The 12,030-nt window shown below is 57.4% G+C and overlaps 1 protein-coding gene across 1 annotated transcript in view; it reads right to left on the bottom strand.

Annotated features, from left to right (window-relative positions):
* Window positions 1-1,807: 1,807 nt before the first annotated feature.
* LOC143691940 (helicase SRCAP-like) overlaps window positions 1,808-12,030 on the bottom strand; it is a 37,503-nt gene continuing 27,280 nt past the window's right edge. The window contains exons 9-11 of the mRNA XM_077171012.1: window positions 10,301-10,465; window positions 7,651-7,734; window positions 1,808-6,083 (exon numbers count right to left, since the gene is read on the bottom strand). Coding sequence (XP_077027127.1) covers window positions 5,406-6,083; window positions 7,651-7,734; window positions 10,301-10,465 — 927 coding nt within the window. The 3' untranslated portion in view covers window positions 1,808-5,405. The remainder of the gene's footprint in view (window positions 6,084-7,650; window positions 7,735-10,300; window positions 10,466-12,030) is intronic.

Genomic DNA, 12,030 nt, shown 5'->3' on the forward strand with positions numbered 1-12,030 from the left:
GCCACGCCCCTACCTCGGTCTCTACGCGCTCTGATTGGTTGGGCTGTTTTGGCCCAGCCTGTGTCGCCATGGTAACGCGGAAGGGCGGGAAAAGGAGGGGCTGGCGGCTCTTAAAGGAGTAACGGGAGGGCCTTAAAGCGGCGATTGAAAAGGGGGGGCCCGCTGGTATTAAAGGGGAAATGGGAGGCTCTTAAAGCGGCGATGGTGGCGGTGGGGACCACAATCGGTTTTGGGGAGTTTTTTGGGAATTTTGGGGCCACCCAGGGACTTTTGGGGAACCCCGGGATCTCCCAAAGCATCTTTGAGACGTTTTAAGATCTCTGAGATCCCCAGGACTCCCCAAAAATCCTAAAATCCCCAAAAATCCCCAAAACCGTTTTGGGGATTCCCCAAAAATCCTCTGGGGCCCCAAAAATACCCCAATCCCTATTGACACCCCAAAATCCCCTTGGGAGCTCCAAAATTTACCCCATAATCCTTGAGAACCCTCCGAAACTTCCCCAAAAATCCTGAAACCCCCCCCAAATTGCCCTAAAATCCACCTGGGACCCCCCAGGGCCAAAATTCCTCCCCAAATCTTCCTGAGGACCCCAAAAATCACTCTAAGACCTCCAAAATTCCCCAGAGACCCCAAAAATGCCCTAAAATTCCCCCTGATCCCCCAAAAATGTCTCAAATCCCTCTAAAAATTCTCAAGGACCCCCAAAAATCCCCAAAACACCCTAAAATTTCCCCCACATTTAAAAGAAACCCAAAACCTCTCTGAAACCCCCTGGGGACCCCCCAAATCTCTTTGAGAACCCCAAACTCCCCCAAACTCCCCCCAAGCCCTAAAAGAACCCCAAAATCTCTCTGGGATCCCCTGGGGACCCCCAAAATCTTTCTGGGAACCCCAAAAAATCCCCCAAAAATCCCAAAATTTTCACCCAACCCTATAAGAATCCCCCAAACCTGTGATCGCCTGGGGACCCCCAAAATCTCCCTGGTAACCCCAAAAATCCCAAAATTCCCCCCATTTTTAAAAGAACCCCAAAACTTCTCTGGGATCCCTTGGGGACCCCGAAAATCTCTCTGGGAACCCCAAAAATCCCCAAAAAACCCCAAAATTCCACCCACGTTTAATAGGACCCACAAAATCTCTCTGGGAACCCCAAAACTCCCTAAAAAACCCCAAAATTTCCCTCAAACCTAAAATAACCCCAAAAACTCTCTGTGATCTCTTGGGGACCCCGCCAAAATGCCCAAAAAAAACCCCAAAAATTCCACCCATATTTAAAAGAACCCCAAAATGTCTCTGTGATCTCCTGAGGATCCCCAAAAAAACCCCAAAATCCTCCCCAATTTCAAATGAACCCCAAAATCCCTCTGGGACCCATTGGGGAACCCCAAAATCTCTCTGGAAACCCCAAAACTCCCCCAAAAAAACCCAAAATTTCACCCACATTTAAAAGAACCCCAAAACCCCACTGGAATCCATCGGGGACCCCCAAAATCTCTCTTGGAACCCCAAAACTCCCCCAAAAACCCCAAAATCTCTCTGAAATCCATTGGGAAACCCCCCCAAATCTTTCTGGGAACCCCAAAAATCCCCAAAAAAACCCCAAAACTCCCCGAATTCCCTTCACCCCTAAAACCTCTCTGCAAACCCCTGGGGACCCCCCCAAAAATCCCTCTGGGGACCCCCAAAATCTCTCGGGGAACCCCAAAATCCCCTCCCCCAAAAAAACCCAAATCCCCTCCCCCACCCCCCCCAACTCCCCCTCCCCCCACCCCAAAATCTTTTTCCCAGGGGGGTCCCCAAAATTGGGATTTTTTAACCCTTTTTTTTATTCATCACAGGAAAAGCCTCGAGCGCCGCCTGGACAGGGTGGGGGAGGGGCAGGAAAATCCCCCCCCCGCCGGGACCCCTCCCCCACCCCCAAAAAGTTGGCCCCGCCCCCCCGGCCCAGCACAAAGCACATTTGCATAGATGGGGTTCAAAAGGAACCAATTTTACAACGAAGGGGGGAGGGGGGGAAAACGCCCCTCCCCCACCCCCCCGGACCCCGCCTCCCTCCCCCTCGACTCTGCTGGGCACGGTCCTGAAACAAGATGGCCGCCGGGAGGCAAGATGGCCACCGGGATTTGCGGTTCTGCTCGTAGTCAAGATGGCCGCCGGGAGTCAAGATGGCCGCCAGGTGTTGTAGTCTGCTCGTAGTCAAGATGGCCGCCGGGAATCAAGATGGCTGCTAGGAGTGACGGGAGTTGGTGGGCGTCAAGATGGCCGCCGAAAATCAAGATGGTTGCCGGAAGTCACGGGAGTTTGACGAAACCAAGATGGCCGCTGGGTTTCACTGTCAGCTCTTGGACAAGATGGCCGCCGGGAGGCAAGATGGCCACCGGGATTTGTGGTCTGCTCATAGTCAAGATGGCCGCCGGGAATCAAGATGGCTGCCAGGAACCATGGGAGTTGGAAGGAGTCAAGATGGCTGCTGGGAATCAAGATGGCCGCCAGGATTTTTGCTGTGCTTGTAGTCAAGATGGCCGCCGGGAATCAAGATGGCTGCCAGGTGTTGTGGTCTGCACATAGTCAAGATGGCCGCCAAGAACCAAGATGGCTGCTGGGTTTTGTGGCCTGCTTGGAGTCAAGATGGCTGCCGGAAACCAAGATGGCCACCGGGTGTTGTGGTCTGCTCATAGCCAAGATGGCCGCCAAAAATCAAGATGGCCACCAGGTGTTGTGGTCTTCTCATAGTCAAGATGGCCGCCGGGAATCAAAATGGTTGCTGGAGTTCACAGGAGTTGGAAGAACCAAGATGGCTGCCGGGTTTTGTGGTAAGGTCATATCAAAATGGCCACCAGGAATCAAGATGGCTGCCGAGAGTCACGGGAGTTGGTGGGAGTCAAGATGGCTGCCGGGTTTTGTGGTCTCCTTGTAGTCAAGATGGCTGCCAAAAACCAAGATGGCCACCGGGTTTTGTGGTCAGCTGGTAGTCAAGATGGCCGCCGAAAATCAAGATGGCCACCAGGAGTGATGACAGTTGGCAGGAATCAAGATGGCCGCCGGGTTTCACTGTCAGTTCGTGGACAAGATGGCTGCCGGAAATCAAGATGGCCGCCGGGTTTTGTGGTCTGCTCGTAGTCAAGATGGCTGCCAGGAACCAAGATGGCTGCCGGGTTTTGTGGTCAGCTCGTATCAAAATGGCCGCCATCAATCAAGATGGCTGCCAGGAGTCAAGATGGCTGCCAGGTCACGTGTTGGCCAGTCAAGATGGCCGCCAGGAAGCAAAATGGCCGCCAAGTTTTTGCCTCTTCTTGTGGCCAAGATGGCTGCCAGGTCACGTGATAAATTCAAGATGGCCGCCAGGTCATGTGACAATCAGATCAAGATGGCTGCCAAGAAACAAGATGGCCGCCAGGTTCAAGATGGCGGCTGGGTGGAGCAAGATGGCCACTACAGTCACAAAATGGCCGCTGATGACGTCGCTGCTTTTAAGATGGCTGCCGCTTATGACGTCATGGCGAAGTCGGCCATCTTGGATTCACTGAGGCGGCCATCTTGGGGTCATTTAAAGGTTATTCCTGGCAGCCATCTTGAAACTGCCCTGGCGGCCATTTTGTGACCCCGCCCCATTTCATGGCGGCCATATTGGAGTCAATCAAAGGTCACCATGTCCACCATATTAGGGTCATTTAAAAGCCATAGTGGCAGCCATATTGGGGTCAATCAAAGGTCATCATGGCGGCCATATTTGGGTCAATCAAAGGCCACGGTGGCAGCCATATTGGGGTCATTTAAAGGTCACCTTGTCGGCCATATTGGGGTCAATCGAAGGTCACCTAGCCAGCTGTACTGAAGTGGATCAAAGTTTACCCTGTCGGCCATATTGGAATTGCCCACAGATCACGTGACCACATCCAGGCCGCTGTCGGCCATTTTGTGCCCCATCAACCGTTCCACATTTACCCTGGCAGCCATTTTGTGTCCCACAATCGTCGGCCATTTTGGGCCCCTCCCACAATTGTCGGCCATTTTGTATCCCACAATCGTCGGCCATTTTGTCCTCCTCCCACAATCGTTGGCCATTTTGTCCCTTTCAAACAATCGTCGGCCATTTTGTGCCCCTCACAAAATTGTCGGCCATTTTGTATCTCACAATCGTCAGCCATTTTGTGCCTCACAATTGTCGGCCATTTTGTGACCCACCATGGTCGGCCATTTTGTCCCTCTCCCACAATCGTCGGCCATTTTGTATCTCACAATCGTCGGCCATTTTGGGCCCCTCCCACAATTGTCGGCCATTTTGTATCTCACAATCATCGGCCATTTTGTGCCCCTATCGCCATGGTCGGACATTTTGTCCTTCTCCAACAATTGGCAGCCATTTTGCGTTTTACAAAAGTCGGCCATTTTGTATCCCATAATTATCGGCCATTTTCTGCCCCTATCTTGCGTCGGCCATCTTCCCCATTTCCCGCCGCCATTGCCGCCATCTTGCCCCGCCCATCACGTCTTGCCCTTCCTCCCCCTCAGCCCCGCCCCCACCCCGGCGGGGGGGTCCTGTGGCGCCGCCCCTCCCCCAGCCTGGGCGGGGCCAGCGCAGCGCCGGGGGGGCTGCATCCGGCGGGGCGGGGCCAAGGGGGAGCCCCGCCCACGCCGCCTCCTCCTGGCAGGGGCGGGGCCAGCGTTAGCCCCACCCCCTCTCCGCCTTTTAACCGGGGGTTGTGGGAGGGGCTCCCTACGCCTGGCCACGCCCCCTCCCGATGAAGCCACGCCCTCCTCGCTGCTGTCATCGGGTGGGCGTGGCCTCCTCCGTGGCTCCCTCTGAAGGGGCGGAGCCAAGGGCGCTCCGGGGCGTGCCCGGGTGGATCTGGGCGGGGCTGGCGATGGTGGGCGGGGACTCGTTGACCCCTCCCCTTCCTCACCCCCACCATGCTCGGGCGACGCCATCTTGGGCGGCCGCCCCCGACGCCGCTTCCGGGGCGGGGACTCCTCCTCGGCCCCGCCCCCTGGGCCCCTGATTGGACGCCCACGCCGCCGGCCACGCCCCCTTTCTTGCGAGTGGGCGGAGCGTTGTGGGGCAGTCCCGGATTGGCGCCGCCGCCTCGCCCTGGCCCCGCCCCCTCCCAGCAGCCTCCGCTTGGGTGGGCGGCCCCGGCGGCGCTTGGTGGGCGGGGCCGATGCTAATGAGGAAGGGGGCGTGGCCTGGGGGGCGGCCCGGGGGCGGCGCCGGGCGCCTCGGGAGCCTCCGCCCCTTTCGGAGGAAGGGGGCGGGGCCTCGAGGACGGTGACCAATCGGCCGGGGAGGGTCCGGAGCACTTTGGCGGCCGGGCCGGATTTTTGGCTCTGCCGGATCTCGACGTCGGCGCTGCGGCGGCGCCGAGGGGGCGGGGCCACGGGGGGCGGCGGGGCGGGGCCGACCTCTTCAAGCCCCGCCTCCTTTGGTGAAGTCGGAGGGGGCGGGGATTTGGGAGGAGGAGGCGGTGATGACGTCACAGGAGGGGGCGGGGATTCGGGCAGGGGAGGCGGCGGTGACGTCACGGGAGGCGGCGATGACGTCACGGGAGGAGGAGGGGGAGGGGAGGGCGGGGGCGTGGCTTGTGGCGGCGGCGATGACGTCACCGGGGGAGGCGACGGCGGGGAGGGCGGGGGCGTGGCTTGAGGAGGCGGCGGCGATGACGTCACCAGCGGGCGGCGGCGATGACGTCACCACGGCGGCGGCCGCCGGCGGCGACGACGTCACAGGGCCGGGTTGTGACGTCACAGGGGGCGTTTCCGAACTCTGTGACGTCACGGGTGACGTCACCGCCCTCAAGCGCTGACTGGCCCGCGTGGGGTGAGGTGGGCGGGGCAAACCCCGGGCCCTTCGCAACTTCCGGGCCCCGCCCCCTCCTCCTCCTCCTCCAGCCCTTTGCTCCGCCCCTTTCTCCGCGCTAAGCTCCGCCTCCTCCAGGGTTAAAGCTCCGCCCCCGGCGTTGGCCACGCCCCCTGAGGGCTCTTCCTCCTCCTCCTCCTCCTCCTCCTCTTCCTCGGGGGGCAGCCGGAAGCGCCCCCCGCCCCCCTTGGCCTGGTCGATGTCCTTGCGGGCGGCCTCCACCTGCTCCTGAGGGGGCGGGGCAAAGGTGAGACCCCAGACCCAATTTGGGGACCCCCAGACCCAATTTGGGAACCCCCAGAGTCAATTTGGGGAACCCCAGACCCAATTGGGGACCCCCAGGCCCAATTTGGCGACCTCAGACCAAATTTGGGAACCCCAGACCCAATTTGGGGAAACCCAGACTCAACTCAGCACCCCCAGACCCAATTTGGGCACCCCCAGACTCAATCTGGGGACCCCCAGACCCAATTTGGGAACCCCAGACCCAATTTGGGGATCCCCAGAGTCAATTTGGGAATCCCAGACCCAATTTGGGGACCCTCAGACTCAACTGGGACCCCTTGAAATGCTCCCAGAAATTCTCCACGACCCCTAAAACCTCCCCAGCACCGCCCAAAACCCCCCAAGACCCCTCAAAACCCCTCAGGAGCTCCCAAACCCCATTGGGACACCCCAAAATCACCCCAGGACCCCCCCAAAAAAAAACCCCAAAATCCCCCCAGGACCCCCCCAGGACCCCCCAGGATCCCCAGGTTTCCCCCCAAGGACTCCCCAAAATGCCCCCAAGAAGCCCCAAAACCTCTCCAGGACCCCCCAAACCCCCACTGGAACCCCCCAAAATCCCTTTGGGACCCCCCAACCCCCTTCAGGACCACCCCAAGAACCCCCAAACCCCTTTGGGACCCCCCAAAATCCCTGGGGGACCCCCTAAACCCCCCAGGACCATCCCAAGAACACCCAAACCCCTTTGGGACCCCCCAAAACCCCTCTGGGACCACTCAAACCCCATCTCGGACCCCAAAAACCCCCTCAGGACCACCCCAAAAAGACCCAAACCCCATTTGGGACCCCCCCCAAGCCCCCCAAAACCCCATTGGGACCCCCCAAACCTTTCTGGAACCTCCAAAATCCCATTTGGGACCCCCCAGGACCCCCCCAAAACCCCTCTGGGACCCCTTCAAGCCCCCCCAGGACCCCCCCCAAAAAGCCCCCAAAAAACCCCAAAAAACCCCAAAATCCCCCCAAAAAATCCCTCCAAATCCCTCTGGGGCCCCCCAAATCCCCTCTAAGACCCCCCCCAGATATTTTTGGGACCCCAAACCCATTTGGGACCCCCCAAACCCCATTTGGGACCCCCCCTCCAAAACCCCTCTGGGACCCCTTCAAGCCCCCCAGGACCCCCCCAAAAAACCCCAAAAAACCCCAAAATCCCCCAAAAACCCCCCCAAAACCCCTTCAAAATCCCTCTGGGGCCCCCCAAATCCCCTCTAAGACCCCACCCAAATATTTTTGGGACCCCCAAACCCTTTTGGGACCCCCCAAACTCCTTTGGGACCCCCCCCCAAAACCCCTCTGGGACCCCTTCAAGCCCCCCCAGGACCCCCCCCAAAAAGCCCCCAAAAGCCCCCAAAAAACCCCAAAAAAACCCCAAAACCCCCCAAAATCCCCTTCAAAATCCCTCCAAATCCCTCTGGGCCCCCCCCAATCCCCTCTAAGACCCCCCCCAGATATTTTTGGGACCCCCAAACCCATTTGGGACCCCCCAAAACCCCTTTGGGACCCCCCCAAAAACCTCGGCCTGCTTCAGCTCCTCCCTGCTGACGTCCTCGAGCGAGGCCTCCAGGAAGTTCATGGCGTAGCGCTCGATGGGGGTCAGCTGGAAAAAAAATAAAAATTATTATGGGGAGGGGTCAGCAGGACCCTGGGGACCCCCCCCCAAAAAAAAATTCGGGATGGGAGGGACCCGCCCCAAAAAAATCCCGGTTCAAAAAAAGCCCCAAATGCCCCCAAAAAATCGTCCCCAAATTAATGAATCTCCTCCCGAAATTAAAGGGGGAGGGGAGAAAAGTGGGGGCTTTTTTGATTATTTTTTTTTTAAATGATTTTTTGGGGGGGAATTTGGGGCTTTTTGGGGCTTTTTTTGAACCAGAATTTTTTTTTTGGGTGCTGCCCCCTCCCCAAACTTAGGGGTCCCATTTTTTCCCCCCGTTAATTTTGGGGCTTTTTTTCTGATTTTTAGGGATTTTTTTACGGATTTTTTTCTGATTTTTTTCTGATTTTTTTTTTCTGAATTTTTTCCAATTTTTTAGGGATTTTTTTCTGATTTTTTTCAGATTTTTTGCTGATTTTTAGGGAATTTTTTTTGATTTTTTTTTTCTGTTTTTTTTCTGATTTTTTAGGGAATTTTTCCAGTTTTTTAGGGATTTTTTTCTGATTTTATTTTTTTTTCTGATTTTTTAAGGATTTTTTTTCTGATTCTTTTAGTCCCAGCTGTCCCCAGGTGTGCCCAGGTGTGTCTCAGGTGTCCCCAGCTGTCCCCAGGTGTCCCCAGGTGTGTCCCTCACCTGTTCCACCAGTGCCGCGATTTCCTGCTCGGCCTTGCTCAGCTCCTCCACCCTCACCTGCCCCAGGTGTCCCTAGGTGTATCTCAGGTGTTCCAGGTGTGTCCCAGGTGTGTCCCCAGGTGTCCCTCACCTGTTCCACCAGCGCCGCCATCTCCTGCTCGGCCTTGCTCAGCTCCTCCTCCCTCACCTGCCCCAGGTGTGTTTTACCTGTCCTAACCTGTCCCAGGTGTGTTTTATCTGTCCCAGGTGTCCCCAGGTGTGTCCCAGGTGTCCCCAGCTGTGTCCCCAGGTGTGTCCCTCACCTGTTCCACCAGTGCTGCGATCTCCTGCTCGGCCTTGCTCAGCTCCTCCACCCTCACCTGGCCCAGGTGTGTTTTACCTGTCCTAACCTATCTCAGGTGTCCCCAGGTGTGTCCCCAGGTGTCCCTCACCTGTTCCACCAGCGCCGCCATCTCCTGCTTGGCCTTGCTCAGCTCCTCCACCCTCACCTGCCCCAGGTGTCCCAGGTGTCCCAGGTGTGTCCCAGTGTGTCCCAGGTGTCCCCTCACCAGTCCCAGGTGTGTCTCAGGTGTGTCTCAGGTGTCCCCAGGTGTGTCCCAGGTGTGTCCCCAGGTGTGTCCCTCACCTGTTCCACCAGTGCCGCGATCTCCTGCTCAGCCTTGCTCAGCTCCTCCACCCTCACCTGCCCCAGGTGTCCCAGGTGTGTCCCAGCTGTCCCCAGGTGTCCCTCCCCTGCCCCAGCTGTGCCCAGGTGTGTCCCAGGTGTCCCCAGGTGTGTCCCAACTGTGTCTCAGGTGTGTCCCAGGTGTCCCCAGGTGTGTCTCACCCGTTCCACCAGCGCCACCATCTCCTGCTCGGCCTTGCTCAGCTCCTCCACCCTCACCTGCCCCAGGTGCCCCAGGTGTCCCAGGTGTCCCCCAGCTGTCCCCAGGTGTGTCCCAGGTGTGTCCCAGGTGTGTCCCCAGCTGTCCCTAGGTGTATCTCAGGTGTCCCAGGTGTGTCCCCAGGTGTGTCCCTCACCTGTTCCACCAGTGCCACGATCTCCTGCTCGGCCTTGCTCAGCTCCTCCACCCTCCCCTGTCCCAGGTGTGTCCCCAGGTGTGTCCCTTACCTGTTCCACCAGCGCCGCGATTTCCTGCTCGGCCTTGCTCAGCTCCTCCACCCTCACATCCCCAGGTGTGTTTTATCTGTCCTAACCTGTCTCAGGTGTCCCCAGGTGTGTCTCAGGTGTGCTCATGTGTGTCCCAGGTGTGTCCCCAGGTGTGTCCCCAGGTGTGTCCCTCACCTGTTCCACCAGTGCCGTGATCTCCTGCTTGGCCTTGCTCAGCTCCTCCACCCTCACCTGCCCCAGGTGTCCCTCACCTGTCTCACCTGCCCCAGGTGTTCCTCACCTGTCCAGGTGTCCCCAGCTGTCCCCCAGGTGTGTCCCAGCTGTCCCAGGTGTGTCTCACCTGTTCCACCAGTGCCGTGATCTCCTGCTCGGCCTGGCTCAGCTCCTCCACCCTCACCTGCCCCAGGTGTCCCTAGGTGTATCTCAGGTGTCCCCAGGTGTCCCCAGGTGTGTCCCAGGTGTCCCAGGTGTGTCCCCAGGTGTGTCTCCTCACCTGTTCCACCAGTGCCGCGATTTCCTGCTTGGCCTTGCTCAGCTCCTCCACCCTCACATCCCCAGTGTGTTTTACCTGTCCTAACCTGTCCCAGGTGTGTTTTATCTGTCCCAGGTGTCCCTCACCTGTCCAGCTGTCCCCAGGTGTGTCCCACCTGCCCCAGGTGTCCCTCACCTGTTCCACCAGCGCCGCGATTTCCTGCTCGGCCTTGCTCAGCTCCTCCACCCTCACCTGTCCCAGGTGTGTCCCAGCTGTCTCCAGGTGTGTCCCTCACCTGTTCCACGAGCGCCGCGATTTCCTGCTCGGCCTTGCTCAGCTCCTCCTCGGGGGCTCCCTCGGGGCTGGGGCTCTCGCTGAACTCGGCCATGGCGGCCACGTGCTCGGCCTGGGCCTGCGAGGCCGCCCGGATGTCCTCGGGGTCCTCGGCCCCGCACAGAGCCTGGGGACAGCACGGGGGACAGCGTTGGGGACATTGGGGAAAAATGGGGGAAAATTGGGGAAAAAAGGGTGAAAAAATTGGGAAAAAATTGGATGAAAATTGGACGAAAAATGGCAGAAAAATGGCGGAAAAATGGGACTGGGGACATTGGGGACATTGGGGACACTGGGGACACTGGGGGGACAATGGAGGCATTGGGGACATTGGGAAAAAATGGGAGAAAACTTGGGAAAAAATGGTGAAAAAATTGGATGAAAAATGGGGAGAAAATGGCGGAAAAATGGGACTGGGGACATTGGGGGGCATTGAGAAAAAAATGGGAGAAAATTGGGAAAAAATGGGATTGGGGACACTGGGGGGCATTCAGAAAAAATGGGAGAAAATTGGGAAAAAATCGGACGAAAATTGGACGAAAAATGGCAGAAAAATGGCGGAAAAATGGTGGGAAAATGGGACTGGGGACATTGGGGACATTGAGGGGACATTGGGGACAATGGGGCCACGTGCTCGGCCTGGGCCTGCGAGGCCGCCCGGATGTCCTCGGGGTCCTCGGCCCCGCACAGAGCCTGGGGACAGCATTGGGGAAAAATGGGGGAAAATTGGGGAAAAACGGTGAAAAAATTGGGAAAAAATTGGACGAAAATTGGACGAAAAATGGCAGAAAAATGGGAAAAATTTGGATGAAAAATGGGGAGAAAATGTGGGAAAAATGGTGGAAAATGGGGCTGGGGACATTGGGGGGACATTGGGGACATTGGGGCCACGTGCTCGGCCTGGGCCTGCGAGGCCGCCCGGATGTCCTCGGGGTCCTCGGCCCCGCACAGAGCCTGGGGACAGCAGTGGGGAAAAATGGGGGAAAATTGGGAAAAAATTGGATGAAAATTGGACGAAAAATGGCAGAAAAATGGGAGAAAAATGGTGGGAAAATGGCAGAGAAATGGTGGAAAAATGGTGGGAAAATGGCGGAAAATTGGGACTGGGGACATTGGGGACATTGGGGGGATATTGAGAAAAAATGGGAGAAAATTGGGAAAAAATTGGACGAAAAATGGGGAGAAAATGGCAGAAAATTGGGAAAAATGGGACTGGGGACATTGGGGACATTGGGGACATTGGGGGGACACTGGGGAAAAATGGGAGAAAATTGGGGGAAATTTGGACGAAAAATTGGGAGAAAATGGTGGAAAAATGGCGGAAAATTGGGAAAAAATGGGACTGGGGACACTGGGGACATTCGAGGCATTGCGGACATTGGGGGACACTGGGGACATTGAGAAGAAATGGGGGAAAAATTGGGGAAAAACGGGGAGAAAAATGGCAGAAAAATGGCGGGAAAATGGTGGGAAAATGGCGGAAAATTGGGAAAAATGGGGACATTGGGGGGACATTGGGGACAATAGGGCCACGTGCTCGGCCTGGGCCTGTGAGGCCGCCCGGATGTCCTCGGGGTCCTCGGCCCCGCACAGAGCCTGGGGACAGCACAGGGGACATTGGGGACAATCAGGGGGGTTGGGGACATTGGGGAAAAAAATGGGGGAAAATTGGGAAAAAATGGTGAAAAAATT

Source organism: Agelaius phoeniceus, chromosome 37, assembly GCF_051311805.1.
Source record: "Agelaius phoeniceus isolate bAgePho1 chromosome 37, bAgePho1.hap1, whole genome shotgun sequence".
Lineage (NCBI taxonomy): Eukaryota > Metazoa > Chordata > Aves > Passeriformes > Icteridae > Agelaius > Agelaius phoeniceus.